The following is a 20,075-nucleotide window of genomic DNA, read 5'->3' on the forward strand; positions in this document are numbered from 1 at the left end:
CTTCCCTCTCTTAGGTGGGGGTAGGCAAGCTAATTGTTACAGCTGCTCACATATGCCAGTTTCAAGCCAGTGTCTTATTTAATGGGCAATTACCATAATCACCCTGGTATATGAATTACTTATAGGCTTAACCCAGCTAGTGTTGACAGCTATCTATGTATATGGCTTTTATCAATGTTCAGTACATTTCATTAGGTATCTACATGAACACAACCTTGACATGCTCACTTATAACTGGTTAAGTGGTCATCTGTGAATTCACACAAATGTCCCTCCTCCTCTAAAGGATAGTCACTTTCTCATAGTTTCTGTTGTGAGGATGAAGGAACTGAAGGAACTAATGGAAGTTTTGTGTGGCCATGCATACTAAGCAGAAAGCACCTATGCCAAAAATGCTACATTCAGCTCTAGATTATGGGCTCTGAGCATGTACAGGAGAATTCATATTTGTGGATTCAGAGATTACCATTCAAAGTACCACAGTTGTTCCTCTGTTACCTGTTCCACTTCCTGGTCTTTATACCTCCACATAAATCAGGAATTACCAGTCCTGTTGTATGCATGGAGCTTTCTCCTGCTCCAGGCAGTCTCTCACCTCTTCCACACTACAAAAATTATGCAGTTTGACAGGACTTTAACTGTCATGGCTCCATCCATGGAATCTTGGGATATGTAGTTTGGTGAGGTATTCAGCCTGGTGTATCAGCGAGCTCTAATGCCTCACCAAACTATGAGTCCCAGGATTCTGTAGGATAGAGTTATGACAGTTAAAGTGGTGCCAGACTGGTTTATTTCTGCAGTGTGGATTCACTCCTAATGTTTTCTCAAAGGGTTACAACTCTTTCAGCAAAAGGGGAGAAATTACTTCTTCTATTATGCTATCTATTGCCTAGCTTGCATGGGGTGCACATGTACATTAGTTGCTTCTTCACCTTGCTAGTTACAGGGAAGAAAGGATTGTGCACCCTGTATGGCACCTTTTGTTCAGGCAGGTAAACTAGTAACACCATTGTCATTTCTTCCCTTTCTCTGATAATTTTTTCAGGCATGGAAAACTGTGATACATGAATTTAAGATGGTAGATAAGGTTATGAAATGCATTTCTCAGTACATCTTTGACATATATCTGTAAAACAATGCCATTTGTTTACATCTTTTGTTTCACCTCTGAGGATTAGGGCAGGGTAGTCTGTTATTTAAAAGTAGCACATAAAATTGGAGGTCTGGAAATTAAAAACCAGTTAATTAAATTAGCTTCTTGCCAGCTTATTTTTGGAGGTGTTTTTCTCTTAAATGATGTATATATATAGTTTGTATCTATTAAATCAGTAGTTTTGTTGCCACAGACATTACATATACTTTTTATCCTAAGTTAACAGGGCAAATTTAGACTGTAGATACTGGTAAACACACAAAAGGTTGTTTAGTGGCTGCTACATAAATGTCATTGAGTAAGCATAGCTTTCTTCCTGATAGGTATCCTAGGTTCATTAGCTTGTGCATTCAAGAAGAGAGCTAATTATTAGTTCGTTCGTTCTCTCTCTCTGTTTCTCTATGTATGAATGAATGTGAGCACACGCACACATGTCTGTCTGTCTATATATCTGTTGATTGATCTAATTGTCTGTATTTCTGTCATCTGTTTCCCTCACACACAACTGTATCCTTTTTTTTAAAACAGTAGGAAAACAGATGTATGGTCTTACCAGAATGTGTGGCTTTTACTACTCACCTTACATTTCTGTAATAATATTTAGGGCTTTGCTTTTAGTGGCAGTTGTAACAGCTGCCTGTAACATCTGCCAGATAATTACTGAGCTGATTCAGAATTCACCTGCCTCAACCAAACGTGTGGAGATGAATCTCTGATCAAGGAATAAAAGATTGATTGCAGTTCCATTTTTCATGCTTGTTAATAATCACCGCTATACACTCCAATAAAGAGCAGATGCTTTCATATGGGAGGTATGGAGAGAGGGGAGGTGGAGAGGGGGGTGAAAGGGAGGAAAATAGGAGTGCACACTTTTAACTATGTGTGTATGCATCTTGCATTCAGCACAATTCACTGACATTTGTTAACACTATTGTAAAAAGATGCTGCGTCGTATGCTTCACATTCTAGATCTTCTCCAGCACCTGCTGATGATCAGGCCCCCTTTTATGTGTGAGTATTGGTGATTCAAAAGCTCATTAAAGCTCTATGTTCCAACTTGTCTGTTAAATCATTCATGCTTCTATAACATCCAAAGTAGTTGGGATATATCCAGATATAGGTACGGCATTGTATGCACAGATGCTTTCATCCAATTATAATCTGTTACTAGAATTGATTAGTAGATTAATTATCCAATTAAACTGAACATTACAATAGATAGGTATTGTTTGGGAAGCATTTAATCAAGATAACTTTATAGTGTCTTCTTGCCACTGTCAAATAACATTGTTTGAAAAGAGAATTTATCTTTAAAGGGCAGAATTGAGTTTGCTTGTTTCCAAGAAGTCCTTTCCCAGACAAGTCAGTCTAGCAACTGATAGGAATCTGTGCTGGGCATCCCCAGGGCATGGTCGAAGAACCCATGACACAGCTACCTTTCTGAAGCTGAGTAGGTCTCTTCAGTGCCTAACCTTTCCCCCATTCAGTGCAATGATAGGGGGAAAGGCAGGATATAAACATACTGAAGGCCAGTGTGATGTAGTCGTTTGACCATTGCAATATGACTCTGGAGACCAGGGTTGCTCAGAGATGAAAGCCCACTGGGTAACCTGGGGCAACACTTCACAATTTCAGAGGAAGGCAAAGGCAACCCTCCCCCCAAACAAATCTTGTCAATCCCCAAGACAGGGTTGCCTTAGAAAAGCATAATTTGGAAATTAACTGATGGCATATAACAGCAACAGCATAAATATACTAACATAATTAAGGCCTAATTTTTTTTGGCGGGGAGGGATTGCCTTTGCCTTCCTCTGAAGCTGTGAATTGTTGCCCAAGGTTACCCAGTTTAGGCCCTAAATGGAAGCGTGGCAGAACCTCCTTTCCTTTCCTTCTGATCCACCTCATCCTACAGCAGCTGTTGAATCTGTCCGAAATGATGCTCTGTGGATGACTGTAGTGAAATAGGGAAATAGCCCTTCTCTTTCCCCCCACAGCAGAATTCTCATTTTTAATCTCAGAATGGGGTACAGTGGTTCCTGGATTGTAGGCACATTTCAAGTGGGTAGATAGCTGGGTGTAAACTCAGTAAGCTTCCAACAAATAAAAATGATCAGCCATTTTTTCAACTGCCAGTTCAATTAATGCTATATTAGGCACATTTTTGGAATGCATTGCAGTGATACCATTTATCTAGAATACTCCTTCTCAAGGTGCTAGTCACCAATACAATAATGGATGTGCTGGTATCTGGATTAATCTCACTGTCATTTTTTCTCTGTCACTAATCTTTATTTTCTCTGCTGTGTAACAAGATGAATCTATAATAGTTCACAAGCCTGCTGAAAATATACTATAACTTGCCTAAATATATTCAGAAAATTATTTTATTTGTCATGGTTCGTACTGTAATATAATAAGATTTCTTGTGTGGCTAATGAATCAAGCATGCAACCTGTTTCCATTTGTATTGCATGCTGCATCATGCTTCCATCTCTTTCTTCTGACTTCATTTGGTGCAGGATATCCATGAATCTTTACTTGGCTGCTTTCTGAATGTCCATGTGCAATTGGTTCATCCTGTTACTGCTTTAGATTTGCAGTTGTCATGGCAGCTGTAAAGTCTAAAGTACAGGGGCCTGTGAGCCATTTCTCATTTTACTAGATCCCTTTCCCCCAATTCTCTTTCAACCAACAGCAATTGCTGTCCAATTCTGCACATCTGTCCAATTCTGCTGTTATTTTCTGTCTGAGCCAATGATTTAGAAGTTGTGAAAACTATCTCAGACTCTGGGGAAAATTGTTTCTAGTAATATTGGTTTCCCTTCCTTGGCTATTAGTCGACACTGTTTTTGCCTGTTTAATTAAAACCAGAGCTAGACTTTTCACATACTTATCTTTATCAATCTGACACTATTTTCATTCATCTTGAGTACAGGGATGTGGTGATTAAGCCCTTCACTTTTGTCATCTTCATCTTGTTCAAATTTTGGTGGATTTGATGTTTTCCAGAGACTCTCTTCTGTCCATACATATCCTTTCTTCTTGTCATGCTACCTACTGTTGCTTCTTCTTTTTAAAAATGACTCATTTGAGGGGATAATCTTCACAACAACAAGTTGGCATTTTAGTTGGAACTATGTCTAAAAGTGGTGTGGGTAACCATCCCATTTACATGGATACAGCTAAAGTGGACTGACTATGGGGCAGAGTAATAAAGCATCACATTTTTAAACAATTAAATTTCCCACTTATGCATTGCCTTATTGAAGCAGTTAAGGTGATGTGTAAGGGAGGAAAACTATAAATTAAAATGCTTTAAACCATAAAAGAACACAAAAATCCAGGCAGCATTAGCAGGCAGAATGGCTTTAATTGGGCATCTAAACAAAACCAAAAAGTTCCTATGGGGCTCAACAGATCGCCCGGAAAGGGCAGGCTGGAGGCGCCTGTTTTTCCTCATAAGGGATGCTGCAGCAGCCAACCCGGGCGGCCTCCCTCCGCAGCAAAAAGAGCCCGCTAAAAGCGGATTCTTTTTGCTGTGCGCGGTGAGTGTCATGAGTGCACCATTGGCACACTGTCATGCAATGATGGTTCATCATGGTACATAATGGCAGGCCCCGTATGAATGGTTGGCTGCCATGATGGCACTGCTGCCGCCACACACTAAGGCTTGGGACCATGCGATTGCTCCGCAATCCCAAGCCCTAAAATCAGGTCCCAGACTGCTGCTTTCCTGCAGACTGTACCAGGCCTATGTTGGATCACCTTGGAAAGGTTAGTTGGACAGTTACTGCTGAGAAAGTTTTGGCTCTGAATTCAAAACAGATTCTCAAGAACACATTAAAAAGGGATGCAGAGTAAGATCTCTTTGCTGCTACAAAAGCACAGGAGTTGCTGTGGTTCTGTACTAACAGAAAATGCTTTCACTTTTGTAGCACAATGCCTCAGATTTTTTACATTAGCCCCACCAACTGCAAGCCTCTGTATATCCCATACTTAACATAAATTCTTCCAACTCTCAGGAACAAAGTTTTATTGGAAGAAGAATATGGAGGCTTCCCTGTTAAAGAAACGTGGCCAGAACAAGGTGCTTGCTTTGGCACAAGAGGGAGCATTTTCTGCCAGTACAAAGTCATCATAGGCTACAACTTAGGGAATAAATAAAGAGGATTCCCACTGTCTTCTTTTTTTTAATCACACCTCTGAATAATAGATGTAAAAAAAATTTGTATTAACAGTACATAGAGCATAATATACAATAAGTTTATTACTTAGTTATTTTCAATAGATATACACTGCTCTGCAACAGTTCTTGGTTAAGCCTTGGCTTTTTATTCCTCAGAACTGTTGTATTTCAGAAGACCCTTGCTGACTTAAGAGCCAAGTAGTTTGGCTGAACTATGTTGACAATCACAGTCTTACAATCTTAACTGCTTATTATCAAACCATTCCGAAAACATCTACAGTATCTTGATTTCATTTTTATATTTTTTGTTGCAGCATTTGCTATGTGCCAGCGGAACAATTAGAAGAGTACCAGGCCAGTTTAGGTCAGCAGCCAGAAGGAACCATGCCATTAGATGTTTTTCCTTCCCATACTGTGAGGTAATTTACTGTAGCGTATTATTATAACCAATGGAATCCTCTTTGTTACCTTGCTGAAGAAAACAACTTTATTGAAAATGCCTCTTTTCCCCCCTGCTTCTACTACTTACTCTACACAAAGACATGGAATTTATAACTTTAAATTCAAAGAAGAACCTAGGCTAGCTGATGAAGTGATTGTAGCAAATAGTGCTCGTGCTTCTAGTTTCTAGGAGTTTATGTTTTCCGGATGCAACTAAATATAGTTCTTTGATTGTGTTTGATAGGATTCTAAAGCTTAAGTCTCATGAGCTTGTCCATTGTGGGACCAGCTTTTGTCTCTTGTGTCACTTGAAATGCTCAATGCTTTTAGCATCTTTCTAAGAGTGTTTGTAAGAATGGCACAAAAGAAAGCCAGCCATTTTGGCTGTACAATAAAATTACTCTCTCAATTCAAATGAGAAGTCCAACAGACACATGGGAGATAAAATCTTATCAAGATAATTGTTACAGAAGATGCTCAAAATGTTATTTTCTTTCTGCATTCTTATGACACACATTGTTACAACGAAAGCAAGGTGGTATAATTGCCAAAGAGGAAAGAAAAATCTCTTAGAATTAAAGGACCATAGGTTAATTTTTCATTTGGAATGTCTCTGCTATATGTGTTCCCCTTTATGATTAACCATAATGGACAAACCAGGAACCTTTTTTGTTCATGGTATTTCCCCATACATTCCAGAGAATCATAATAAATAACCCTTGATTTATTGAAGCTTCTAGATCCTTTGTGATTTGGCTGAGGATAGGAATCGATCTAACACATGATGAAGAACCTCGATGTGATCATGCTTCCCAATTTTATGCACAGGTATTGCCTGTATATGCATATTTTCACCTGTAACTCAACACACATGAGTTTGAAGGACTGTGGGCCCGAACAGGCAGGCCAAAATAAAGCTGCTTCAGGTCACTTTGGAGGTATGCTGTTTAAATGACATGGGCATCTTAAGAAGCCAGAAGCTGTGCCAAAAACTGTGTTCCAGTCCTTAGGACTGGAGTGTGGCTTTGGCATGGCTTCCGGCCTCTTAGGACACATGCAGCATTTAAACAGCATACCTCCAAAGTGACCCGAAGCAGCTTTATTTTGGCCTGTCTGTTCATGCCCTTAGTCAATAACAGAACAGCACGAGGCAATTCCTTATAATTTTTTTCAGTTGGATAAGATCATATGCAAATTCATACTATTTCTTTGGGAAGTGGAATCCATTTATAGCAACTAACACTGAAACTGTCAACATTTTGCCATTTCTTTCTGGCCATATATTCTATTCCTGTGTGGTTTCATGGCTCTACTGTTGCCCTATTTTTCTTCTATCTAAATGAAGATCTGTTGCAACTTTTGTTGTACTTAGGCCCTTGTCGTTGCTGGTATTTTCTTTGTTTTATTTATAAAGATTTTTTTTTAAAAAAAAAATGCTTATATATTTGCATTGTATTTTATTTCTGATACCCTAAAATTTATACAGAGGCCTAAGCATTTGAGAACTTCTAGGCCATTATACAATTAAAAATGCAGTTGCCTAATAGTGGTCTTTTTTTTTTTTAAAACAATGGTATGATTTTGCTACACATTTTCATTAATGCTGAGGAATAACAGAGGTGGTTTTTGTAGGATGCTAAACATGCTCCATGTTTATTTGCAGAGAAATCCCAGAACTACCAGAACGTGAAGAAGGGGAAGGAGAAGAAAGTGAACTTCAGAATGCTAGTTATAATAACTGGAACCAACCGAGACGGTAACCTGTGATTTTGCTACTCTAATATTAATCTCAGTGCTTTGATCTGTGAGAGAGTTGGGAATATATCACTAGTGTCTCTGTTTTTAATGCTGTGGGTCACCTCTAGAAAGATTGAGTAGCTGTAAATTAAGAAAGTGGACATCTTATTTGTCTTTAACTGTAGGGTTCATGGCAGGAAATTTAGTTCAGAAGGATGATATCTTCTTGATGCATTTTGTTGAATCATGGTTACGTGATTAGGAGTGTCACATTGGGTGAATTCATTTCACTACCCTCCCTCCTCTTCCTCCTATTTACATTAGCATTTGTATCCAATGTTGGCCATCCCAGTGACAGAAAATGCTCACGATTGGTTTGCATGAGCAATTTTATGTAGCCTCCTTCCTGTGGTCTGGTTGTGCATGAGAGATTAGAACCACAGAATTGGAAGTGACCACAAGGGCCACCCAGTCTGTCACCCTAACCTCCCTTTAGGGAACAGTCTCAGTGACAGATAGGCAATGACCACCAGTCATTTCTTGGTTCAAGATAACAGTTTTTATTTTAACAGAGTCAAACATAAGAACCTAGGGGTGCTGAGGCTGAAACAGAGCCACAGTAGGGGCAAGCTTTTATACAGTTTCATTCTCAGTACAGCTTTCTCCAATCAGCACTTGCCAACACATTCCCTTTTATCAATCACCACCTGCCAATGCATTCTTTTTTTTATAAGGCAGCTAACTCCTTATACAGCTTAGGGGAGATTCAGTACTCTCCATCCACATGTAGTTTCAGGATGATTGCGGCTTTTAGCCAATGCACTGCCATGCCAGAAAACACAATCAAAGCACTCCCTACAGAAGGCCAACCAGCTTCTGTTTAAAAACCTCCAAAGAAGGAAACTCCACCATAATCCAAGGCAACATATTCCACTGTTGAACAGCTCTTACTGTTAGAAGTTCTTCCTAATGTTTAGATCGATTCTCTTTTCCTGTAGTTTGAATCCATTTGGTTTTGCCAATTATAAAAACTGTTCAAAGTTCTCAAAGTCTAAAACAGGACAAGGGGGAAATGGTGGGATATGAATTAAATGAAATAATAATTTATTAATACCCTTTATGTCTACTTTCACATCAATCTTTGTGAATAATAATAATAATAATAATGATGATGTTTATTTATATTTCCTGCTTCTCCAAAGATCAAGGCGGGATTACAACAATAAAATAATTCAAGATAATACAAATACAAATACAATCAATAAAACACTAATATTGAATTTACCAATTCCTATTAGTTCTCTAAAATCAATTTATCAGTAGTCACTGATCATAGTCGAGAGTGGAATATTGTCATAGATTTCTATATAGAGTTTTATATGGAATTATGGAATAGCCCACCGGAAGAGATCCGTTTTGAGTGCCTTCTTAAAGCCCTCTGAGGTAGTGATACAATGGATCTCTTCCAGTAGGCTTTTCCATAATTTACAGTCTATGACAAAAGATGAAAGGCTTCACTGCCATTACAGGTCAATGCAGTGCAGGTGTCTGTACACCCACACGTTGGACCTTATCACACACAGGGCGAAACATTGTCCAAATGTCATGGAAATGTTGCAGAAATGTTGTGGAAGCGTCAGGGATGTGATTGTTTGTGGGGCTTCTAAAGTGTAATTGAGGCTTCCCGCTATGTTCCCATCATGGAATCATTCGCAGGGAAGCCAGGAGGCACCATTTTCTAAATAACGGGATATCCCGTTATTCAGCAAATGGCTTCCCCACGAATGATTCCATGATGGGAACATAGCAGGAAGCCTCAGTTACACTTTAGAAGCCCCATGGACAATCACATCCTGGCGTTTCTGCAACCTTTTCATGACATTTTGCCCATGTGTGATAAGGTCCATGGAGTTGCGTTTGTGACAGTGCAGTGGATTTATGAGCCAATAACAATGCTTAGATTGTAGGTAATGCATCCTGTTGTTTGTGTTTTTGCTTTCGTGTAATTCTTCATGAAAGAGCTTTAAAAATACTGTAGGCCCAAATTACTATTCCTTTCCCTCCTTTTGATGTACATTCTCTGGCCCAAGATATTAAGGAGCACAATTCTTCAAATTATCAGTGCATATTTTGTCTTATTTACTCTTGGGGGAGGCTCAAAGAGTTTGTGATTGTAAGGGTGGCTAGGACAGTGTTTCAGAGAGCATGCCTTAAGGACCAACGGTTACTGTTATTGACATACTGAAAGCATAGCAATGAAAGTCTTATGAATGAGTCAATATATATCTAGATTGTGATTCTGATTTGGGTCACATTGAAATGTTTCTAAAATGAGGCATTAAAAAACAATGCAGCCTGATAGCACCAGTTAAGAAATGGACACTGGCAGTGCTTGTACTAAATGGCTAAAAATAAAGTCAGGGAGGGTACTACTGTTAAAATTTGGTCATGGATCCAGAAGTGCTAGTATACTCAAGCAAGCATTTTCAAATCTCACTGACTGAGGCATCTGATACCTCTGTGGGCAAACTGTCCTCCCTTTCCCATCCTCTGATTATTACTGGTTAGCCACAGATCTGACCTTCACATGAGCCAAGATGTGCATTGATTGGAGTAAAAGAGAGGTCCCAGTAGTTGATAGCTGACTCTGTGCATGATATAACAGTCAACTATTGTTCACTTCTCTCCTCTTCTCTCACATCTATTGTAGGTAGATTGCTGTGTTTTTTTTAAAAATAAGATTATTTGTCCATCTAACTTTGGAGTTATCAATCTAAATTTGGTATCATTGTCATCAACAGTAACAAGAATAACACAAAAAACTCTAGCTCTTGAAGCTTTTTCTTGACAGCAATTTCAGCATTTAGAGGTGAACTCTTACAAGGGTTGCTTATTTTTCAATACCAGATGCACTTATTAAATGTAAAACTCCTGCAAATGTTCATCACTCCCAAATTTAGATAATGTAAGAAATATGTGCAAGCTGGTATTAGAGACATGGTTTCTTTGTCTGTCTGTTTATAGGGTTGAGCTCTGGAGGGAGCCTAGCAAATCCCTGGGAATCAGCATTGTTGGTGGACGAGGAATGGGAAGCCGCCTGAGCAGTGGTGAAGTCATGAGAGGAATCTTTATCAAGCACATTCTTGAAGACAGCCCTGCTGGCAAAAATGGAACTTTAAAAACAGGAGATAGAATAGTGGAGGTATTTTGTTGCTTTTAACTTAAAATGCAGGTTTAAAATTTTGAAAGTTTCCCCCCCTCATATTTCATGATTATTTGGAATTTGTGGTGAGGAGCTTGGCTTCCAGAAGCAGAATGCATGCAATGACAACAGTACATAGCTTTGCTGATAAAAGCTTTTATGATTAAATATTATAATATTTAATTTTGATCATCTAAGTTGTGCTGTTTTCACTTCTGGAAGTTTACAAACACAACTATTACTTAATTGTCCTTTTCTCCTTTACAGTGGATGATTTAATTTTTCAAAACTATTAAGAGAGAGAGAGAGTATCTGTCTATAATGTCCTAATTTTTACTAACAGTTAGTGCACTGTATCTTGGCTTCTAGCTTCTGTAGTGATCAAAACATGAATAACTTTCTAACACTAACATTATATGCTCATTTTCTTAAGGTGCCAGAACGTATTCTGAATACTTAGCCTTACATTACTGTACAGGAGGCCTCCTTTCAGGAAATGCTAGATATTAGCCTTCCTTGGTAAGGCTGCATATGTACCTTTGAGAGAAGGAGTGTGTCAAACATCTCACTGTTAGCTCCCCATACCATTATTTTTAATGTAATTATGTTAACAAGTGTTCTTACTATGCATATTAAACATACATTGATTAAGCCTTCCAGCAATCCACTGAAGCATGAAACACAATATTGATTTTAAAAGGTGAATTATTTATGATTTATTTATAGAAGTATTTTAGTTTACATAGAGTATGACTCATCCGAAAACTTTTTAAAAGGGAAAATGGTGATTGTGCAAATTCAGTTATACAGGTAGATATTCAGATATCCATTAATAATATTCTAGAGAAAGTAGAATGTAAAGTATATAGAGTTTTCATATTGCTTCACATATATCTCAGCAGCAGCAGGCCTGGGCATATAAATCAGGGTCACTTTCTCCTGTGTTTGAATTTTTAAAAGCTCAGGTTCTTTTTATCACTATTACAGAATTCACAGATTTAGGTAAATTCTTCAAAAAATTAAACTGAAACAGTATTTCCCCCCATTTGTTACAATCAAATTAAATAGGTAAAGATGTTCCTATCACCTGTCTGCCACACAGGTGCTACAGATTGGGAACATCTTGGGGGGGGGAGGGAAAGTGGCAGCTGTGCTTTAGCACCACACCCCTGGCTGAAGATAAACATAGACGTTAAGGTCCCAGAGCCCTGGATGAAGTTGTCAGCATCAGGTTTTCTCACATTCATATTTTAAATATCTCAACTGCTTTCTCTCCAAAATGAAACCGGTTGTGCAATTTTGGGGGGTTTTTTTCTTTAAAAAATGAGCTGAAATGAAATTCTCACCAGTCTTTAAAGATAGATCAGTATCAGGACATGAGGAAGAGAGAGAATAGTTTGCCAGCTCAGGCCCTCCAAATATTACTGCACTGGCTTGGATGAACGGAGTTGTAGTGAATAGGATAACCTGAAATTTAAAGTAGAATCTTCTGTTAGATGACATTAGTGTCTCATAACATCATAATATCCTTTCATAGCTTTTATTCAGGCATTCAGCCATCCTGTCTTTTCACTCTTTTTACCAAAACGTTTTAGGCTTACATTTCAAAAACACCTCTTAGAAATTGGATGCCCTGGTTACAACAAAAAGGTGGTTTGGTTGCTTAAACTATTGGGTTGCAATTTTTGGGCATTATTTACATAATCATGCATTGTATCCACCCATACTTGTTATACTTCAAGGGGAAAATACATTCAAATTAATAAGCTTTAAATAAGGCATGAGTATCATTGATTTCAGTGGCTGTACTTTTACATATAACTAACTCTGAATCCCTCTTGATAGCTTTATTACTTTCCATTCATAAAATAAATTGCAACATATATTAATAACAAACATGAACAAAATAAATACATTAACAAAGGTTGTTATGATTTTTTTGAAATTCCTATCCAGTATGTGACCTGGAAGTGACAAAAGTCTGATCTAACAGTTCCCTTTTAAATAGCATAGGCTTCATTGGAGGACCTGAAGTCAGAAATGCCATTTTCACTGATTCTTCTGTGTTTGTCTTTTCACTGTGAGAGAAAATGCAAGTAAAATTTCTAGACCTTGCTGTACAATTACTTTTTAGCTCCATATATCATCGTGTAAAGCTTAGGCCTTACGATTGCAGGTGGACGGAATTAACCTCAGAGATGCGAGCCATGAACAAGCTGTGGAAGCCATACGGAGGGCAGGCAATCCTGTAGTCTTTATGGTACAAAGCATTATAAACAGACCAAGGGTAAGCATATAAACTGTGAAAAAAGATGTACAGAGCCAAACAATACACAGAGCAGAGGGATTGAGCAAATGTCCAAAGTGGTGTTACTTTGAGGAGAAGATGCTTCACCTTGCCAGTACCATATCCACAAAACTAGGAGCAGAATTAAGGTGGCAATTTGTCCCATGACATGAAATATCCTGGAAACCTTTTCCGAAATGTACTGTAGGTCAGTGCAGATTGCTTTTTCAAAGCAAGCAATGGGAATGATCAGCATAGCTGCTTTATTTACAAACAAAATCCTGATCTTTCTGTAGATGTAATGGTAATATTCTTTGTTGGGTTATGTGACTGATCATTCAGTTCCACCACGACATGCAGAACCTCTGCCTAGCCTATCTTGATTTGCTGCCTGTCAGGCTTAAAATGCTCAAAGGAACGGTGGGTTGCTCATAGGCTGCACAATTTGTATTAGGCAGCATAACCGCAAATTCTCCCTACACCCAAGTATGCCATTTAATTTCTAGTAGTTTCCCCTGTACTTTTGGTTTTACGGTGAAGAACAAAACAGGAGTGTTGAAAGCTTCCTGAGCAGAGGAGGTACAAGTACACAGAGACATGTTTTGCTTTACACTTTTAGCAACTTGCAAAGTAGTTTTAATATAGTTGCTTGCATCACCTGAAACCAGACTTCTTCCTCCTTATAGATTTGCAATAAGCTGCATGTTTGATTTACTAGCTGTTTCACAACTTTTGTTTCCCAGCCAGAATCTCTCTATAGCTCTTTATCGTCTTCTGCTCCCAGTGGGCAGAAACCTAATAATCCATTTTACCACCAGTCATCACAGGTAAAGTTGCATGGAGTAGCTTTGGTGAATGTTGGTGATTTGTTTGCAGGATGTTAATTGAGGCTTGTGCATTTGCTGTGGCATGGGCAAATTATATATGTTTAGTGAATGTTTATGCTACAAACCCAGTTCCTTTCTTTTTGTGTTCTTTGTTTCAAAATTGCTGCAGTTAGAGTAGGATATTTTAAGTGAATTTCCACTGTTTGGTTATAAGCATTCATTCAAAGAGCTCACCATATTTTATAATGTGAGTTACTGTAATAATTTTACACCCATAATGTGTAGTGGTGAATTATTTTCCTCAGGAATCAAGAGTTACATTGTAATTTTGTTTCCTGAAGAAAATAATTCATCACTGCACATTATGGGTGTAAAATTATTAATTTTGCCCTGAGATATTGATAATTAATTACTGCCTTTCCCATCAAATCTGTGTTTCTGTGAATAACTCTTAACTGTTACTGTTTGATAACACATTTTCCATTCTGTTGTGCATATTTTCCGTAACTTATTTGTAAAAAATGAGTATCACAATAAAAAGTATCTTCAGATTTTACTTACCACTGTTTTATTAATGTTTAAAGCATAAAACTTATGTATAGATTTTTTAAAAAGTAATTTGTTTTTTTAGTTTTGTCATTTATAACTGCACTGGTTATGCTGAATATCTGTGCAGTGTGGTCCTATTCGTGATTACACTGAAATACGCTATTTTGTTCAGCAGAGGTCACTTTTAAGTGAGCTGGAATAGAATTGGTTCAAAGAAATGGAGCGCCCTGTGGATGTTTTGTACTTTTGCTCTCCTCCTTTTGTTTTGCAGTTGTACAAGCCTTCCCTCTTGCTTGGGAATTCCCCTCCTTTTTTAGTGTCTGAGCTAACCATGTTACGGGGTTACTCTCAACTCTTTGTTAATCATTTTCAGGTCACACCACAGGTTTATCAACTCACTTTTAACTGTGGCTGCAAACTTTGACTTGGAGATAACCACAGTTAGCAAAAAGTAGTGCAAACATATAATACCATGGTCACAGCTGGAAAGAATTGGAACATGGAAAGGACTGAAAGGACCACATAATCTATTTTTATGGTCCATTATCCACAGTTAAGAAACCGGGCAACATTATATACTTTGCCATTATTTGTATTCTCATCCAATCTATGCTGGACCAAGGCTGGTGTTCTGAAAGTGTTTTTGTTGTATGCACTCAACTTTATAAGCTTTCACTAGCATTGCTAATGAAATGGTATTTGGAAGGATCTGTATGAACTCCCCTACATGTTCCAGGTGATGAAAATCACAGAGAGGCTACTCAAGGGAGAGAGAGCCTCGTGAATAAGAGTGATTCAGGCAAACATGCACATGTATTTACACAAACAAGCACATCCTGTCACTTGAATCTCTGAACTGCTTCCTTTGAAATATTTTGTGCTTGAGATGTTGTGGGTTGCAACAGAATTTCTATGTAGTATTTGATCTTTGACCGCTGCTTCATGCATACAGATCATCATTTGATGTCTGCCAAGTGATGATTGTACATATGTGAATGTAGCCTAAGATAATCTGCCTTTTGGATAGCAAGCCCCTTTCTGTTTTTCTTGTAGAACCTCCCTATGCTTTACCTGCAGTACAACCCTTTCAGTAAGCCTCCTGCCTTCAGCAGCACTAACCCCTTTGTTGACCCTCTCCAGTTCAACACTAACAAGGTTGGATGATGCCTGTGTGTCTGTGATGGACTCAGTGAACATTTATGTGTTTATCCTGTATGTCTCCTTCCCCCACTTCCTCACGTAATATATTTTAACAGATCTCTGTAAAACAGTTTTGGTGGGACCAAATACTCTCTGATATAAAGCCTAACATGTGCTCCCTAAAATGTTCCCCCTAGTTGTCAAAAAAAAGGTGGCCCACAATTATGTTATGACATGGTGGTAGCACAGGAACCATAAAGAGACATTGGTGGACTGCATAATATATATTCAGGAATAGTGACATTATTTTGGGATTATGGAACTGGGAATCTAATTGAAATTAATGGGACTTCTTAGTAGAAAATTGGATTGCTCTGTAAACGAATTAAGTAATTATAGACCTTCTTCTATTACCAGCCACTAGGTTGCAAGCTTCTTTCCCCTCCCAGTCACTGTATAGTTCTGTCATCATCCAGAGCTGATAATATGAAAAATTATTTATCCTTGCTGCAGATGTCTGCTGCATACAAGGTTTTCTACATTTAGGACATAAACTCTGGCTGTAGATCTATCTGTCTGGGATCATAGGTCCACATTTCTTTGTATGAATATTTGTATAAGAAACATTCCCTATGCAGAAGGTTTTTAAAACATTTATTACTGCAGAGTCCTGAAGTAGCATGCCATCAGAGATTCAATAAACAATCTGCTGTTTTCTATTATCATAGGACATGCAGCATCCAATTAGATTTACCTCCAGTTGCTCCCCATGTAACCCCTTTGCACCTACACCATTTAAGGTTTGTCTTAATTTGTAGTTACTGTCCTAGATAATGTGTGTATTACACTCCTTGTGTGCTTTCTTGTCCCATCCTCTCAATATGGTTCTCTCGTCTTTTCAGAAGAGCCATCTGTTTCTTCTAAATGTACCCACAGCTTCCAACGTGATGCTTCTCTCTCCCTCCCTCTCCCTCTCTCTCTGTGTGTGTGTTTGTGTATCAGTCACATGCTATCATCCAAACTGTCAGATATTGGTAAGGTACTACTACTGCTACTACAGAGGATCTGGGAATTGTCTTATTTGTACTTGTGCTTGACACACATGAGACCTGTCTTCTGTAGGGGATTTTTCAGAGAACATCTTGTGTGGCTTTATTGGGACTGCCCTATCCAAATTACTTAAGTCAGCAATTTCATTCCTGTTGTCTTATTTAGGTCTTGTTGCATCACCTTAGTGGCTGGGAATAACTTTCTGTAGCAGGGTCCTTTATCTCTGTATGGTAGAGACTAGACTAGGTGCCTTTGTCTTTCCCACCTGTTTGTTGCATTTATTGGCAAGGGGGTGGTCAGATGAGATGGAGAATTCAATTGACACCCCCAGTTGGTTCAGTGATACCACAGTGTCCTTGGATCTCTCCATCCAGAAAGTTCCCTTACTGCTCAGGTAGAAGTGTGAGCCTCCATTCCTGTGTTTTTGTTTTTAAAAGCGCAGTGTCAAATACTAAATATCTTCTCCCTTCACATCTAATTCAACACTCAACTATTAGTATCCGGATGCAGCCCAAGACATAACAAACCACACTTAGCTCTTAAAGACTAACATAAGGAATTATTTCTACTTTTCCCTTTACACTCTAGTGCACAGTATTGAAAAGGGTCTGCCACAATATACATGAAATAAAAAATTAAATAAGTTATAGAAATATGCACACATACAAATAATGGTTTGGATCCAATGTCCCTTCCACATTAGGGCTTCTTTCATCCACAGAGATTCATTCACTGAACAGAGGCTCCTGCTGATTTGACAGAGAGATAGTTTTTTCTGACTCTCCCTTTCACCTGGGTCTGCATAACCTCCCATACTTTTTCCTTTGTGACCTCTGTTTCTCCAGAGCTGTGGAAGCAGAATTTGGTGAGCGTTTCCTCTAGGCACCACATTCTACATTGGAAGTGTCTCATAAGTAGAATTTTGCTTGCAGGAACTCTGGTTCCAAGCCAGTGCAATTTCCTACTTAGTTGTGAAATTTCTCCACAAACTATTGTAATCAGAGACACTTATTAAAATTAATCCATTGAATCACCCATATCACTTTTCTTTTAGAATCAAGGAAACTGCATCTTTTTTTAAAAAAAATACAAGAGTTGATTGGAAAGATATTTTTGCATTTGGATATGCCCATGAAACATAAGCCATGCGCACATAAATCTTCACTGAATTTGGTGTATAGTACTTGTCCTGCTTTCTTAAAACACATCTGAGACTTTTCCCCTCACTATTTTTCCATCTGTGATTGCCTTTCTATTTTCTTGCTGCTCAGTATTTTGACTTCAAAGCCCTAGTCCTTTCTTTTTCATCATTCCATTCATTTTGTTTCCCCAGCACCAGTTTGCATATTCTCAGCCACCGTATTTTTCTTGTTTTCCACAGGCATCCAGTCAGTCAGATTCGGAGCCAGAAAAGACTTCATCTTGTAATGTGCCTCTGCCTCCTCCTTCATTATCTTCAGGAATGAGTGGGGAAGTGGTGCAGCAGTCCTGTAACAAACACCAAGAAGATTTGGATAAGGAAGATGAGTTTGGATACAGCTGGAGTAAGTGACTTTTGACGTAGTCTTTCAGGACAAGACAGTGTAATGCAAAACTGATACATCTGCTGTGTTATTTCTGTATTAGGGTAAGGATTTTGAGTGGGCTTTTTAGGTCTTGCTTGATCAAAATAAATTTTTGTTTTGCATCCCTTCATGAGTTAATTTAGGTTCATTAAGCTTCTCTCCTTATTTGGTTGTTGTTTCACTTATAAATCTAGGATTTACTATTGGAAAGCATTCTTTAAAATATAAATAACCAAATATATATGTAAAGAAATTTTATTTTTAAAAACTGTAAAGAATGTTGTCTTTTAAAGAAAGCATTAGTGAAACACAAATATTCAAGGTGTTTATATAGCTATGAAAAGGGGAGTGGCAGAGATAGTCTCAGTTCTCTATCATTTCTAAAAATGAAATAGCTGAAAGGCTTTCCTCCTCTCTGCTTCAGCTACAACACATTTCATTGGAAAAGAAGCATAGATTCCTACTTTGTTTCTGTCTGACTTAGATTATGTGTTTAAGATAATGATCTTTGCATTCCAGAGTTGGGTTCTTGTGAAGTTTCCAAAGATACATGCTGTCAGTGTCACCCATCTGAATTTTTATCTTTTTTATGACTAGAAAAGATCAGTCACCAGTATGGGCATCTGTTAGGAGATCTACACATGATAGAATTGGAGAAAGGGAAGACTGGCTTAGGACTCAGCCTAGCTGGGAACAAAGACCGATCCAAGATGAGTGTTTTTGTAGTGGGAATTGATCCAAATGGAGCAGCTGGAAAAGATGGCAGGCTGCAGATTGCAGATGAGTTACTGGAAGTAAGTGTCTGGTAATTATACTTAGAACGAAGCATGCTGACTCTGAGGACAGAGAAACATTTGATTATTGGTGTAAAATGCACTCTCTAATTAACAGCGCATTATTTTCATCAGTATGTCCATTCTTTGTAATCATATTGGCTTTCTGTTATGAATGTTATGTTTGGATCCAGAATTGGTTTTCAACTATCATGGTACTGGAGGTAAATGCTGTGTAATAGGAGAGGAACATACCTTTGATGACATTCAGAGAGAATAGGCAGTTACAATTTAACAACAAAAACCTGTTAGGCTACAATCTATACTTGAAATAAACCTCTGAAGTCCTGAACATGACAGGACTTAGCAGGAACAGCAGCTTCATTTATATACCACTTCATATTGCACTGAGGAGTCTCTGAACAGTTTACAATTGTGAGCTAATTGCCCCTGTCAAGCTGGGTACTCATTTTAGCAACCTTGGAAGGATGCAAAGCTGAGTCGCCCCTCAGCCCTGGCTGGTATTGAACTCACAACCTTGTGGTTTGTGAGTGAGTGGCTGCAGTACTGGCATTTACTTACTTCTGAATAAACATGCCTACAGATGTGCTTTTAATCTTCTACGATAATTCATGAAGCTTCTTGTTCTAGTTTCCAGATACTGATGATGTAGAAGTAGCCAGCAGCTTTACAGAATTTAATATTTTGGTCTGAGATGAAGGGAGATATACTATGGATTATATTATTTATTGAACCTATTTGGGTGGAAAAAAGATGGAAGCTATTTAGCAGTAGCTACTTCATAATAGGTATTAGCAGATATGAGGCTATAACAGAATAAGAATATGAGAAGATATGACAGGATAAGAACAGGAAAGAGGTACATAAGATGAATGGCGTAAAGGTGCAATACATTTAGTAGAAGCCATCCCTATACCCAGAGGTATAATGATCAAGACAGTTATTGCCTTGGTTAATGTACATATAAAGTGTTAAATCCCTTTTTTAAAACTCACTAAGCTAATGTCCATCACACGTCTTGGACACATATGATTAATGCATATGTATTTATTTTATGCACAAACTAGAACACAACAACCTTAAAGCGGCCATTAACAAATCTCCCATATAGTGGTGGTACATTGTTGGCTTCTTTATGGTCTGG

At 38.2% G+C, this 20,075-nt stretch overlaps 1 protein-coding gene across 15 annotated transcripts in view; it reads left to right on the forward strand.

Annotated features, from left to right (window-relative positions):
• MPDZ (multiple PDZ domain crumbs cell polarity complex component) overlaps window positions 1-20,075 on the forward strand; it is a 138,811-nt gene that overhangs the window by 85,618 nt on the left and 33,118 nt on the right. For 8 of the 15 annotated variants that reach the window (XM_089489621.1, XM_089489612.1, XM_089489636.1 and 5 more), the window contains 10 exons: window positions 2,123-2,164; window positions 5,654-5,758; window positions 7,444-7,536; window positions 10,542-10,719; window positions 12,896-13,006; window positions 13,750-13,833; window positions 15,436-15,537; window positions 16,251-16,322; window positions 17,954-18,116; window positions 18,735-18,931. In XM_089489621.1, coding sequence (XP_089345747.1) covers window positions 2,123-2,164; window positions 5,654-5,758; window positions 7,444-7,536; window positions 10,542-10,719; window positions 12,896-13,006; window positions 13,750-13,833; window positions 15,436-15,537; window positions 16,251-16,322; window positions 17,954-18,116; window positions 18,735-18,931 — 1,147 coding nt within the window. The remainder of the gene's footprint in view (window positions 1-2,122; window positions 2,165-5,653; window positions 5,759-7,443; window positions 7,537-10,541; window positions 10,720-12,895; window positions 13,007-13,749; window positions 13,834-15,435; window positions 15,538-16,250; window positions 16,323-17,953; window positions 18,117-18,734; window positions 18,932-20,075) is intronic. The other 7 variants (XM_089489689.1, XM_089489697.1, XM_089489652.1 and 4 more) reach the window with 6 other exon arrangements.

Source organism: Sceloporus occidentalis, unplaced genomic scaffold, assembly GCF_023333645.1.
Source record: "Sceloporus occidentalis isolate IW3139 unplaced genomic scaffold, rSceOcc1.0.p SCAF_1, whole genome shotgun sequence".
Taxonomy (NCBI): Eukaryota; Metazoa; Chordata; class Lepidosauria; order Squamata; family Phrynosomatidae; genus Sceloporus; species Sceloporus occidentalis.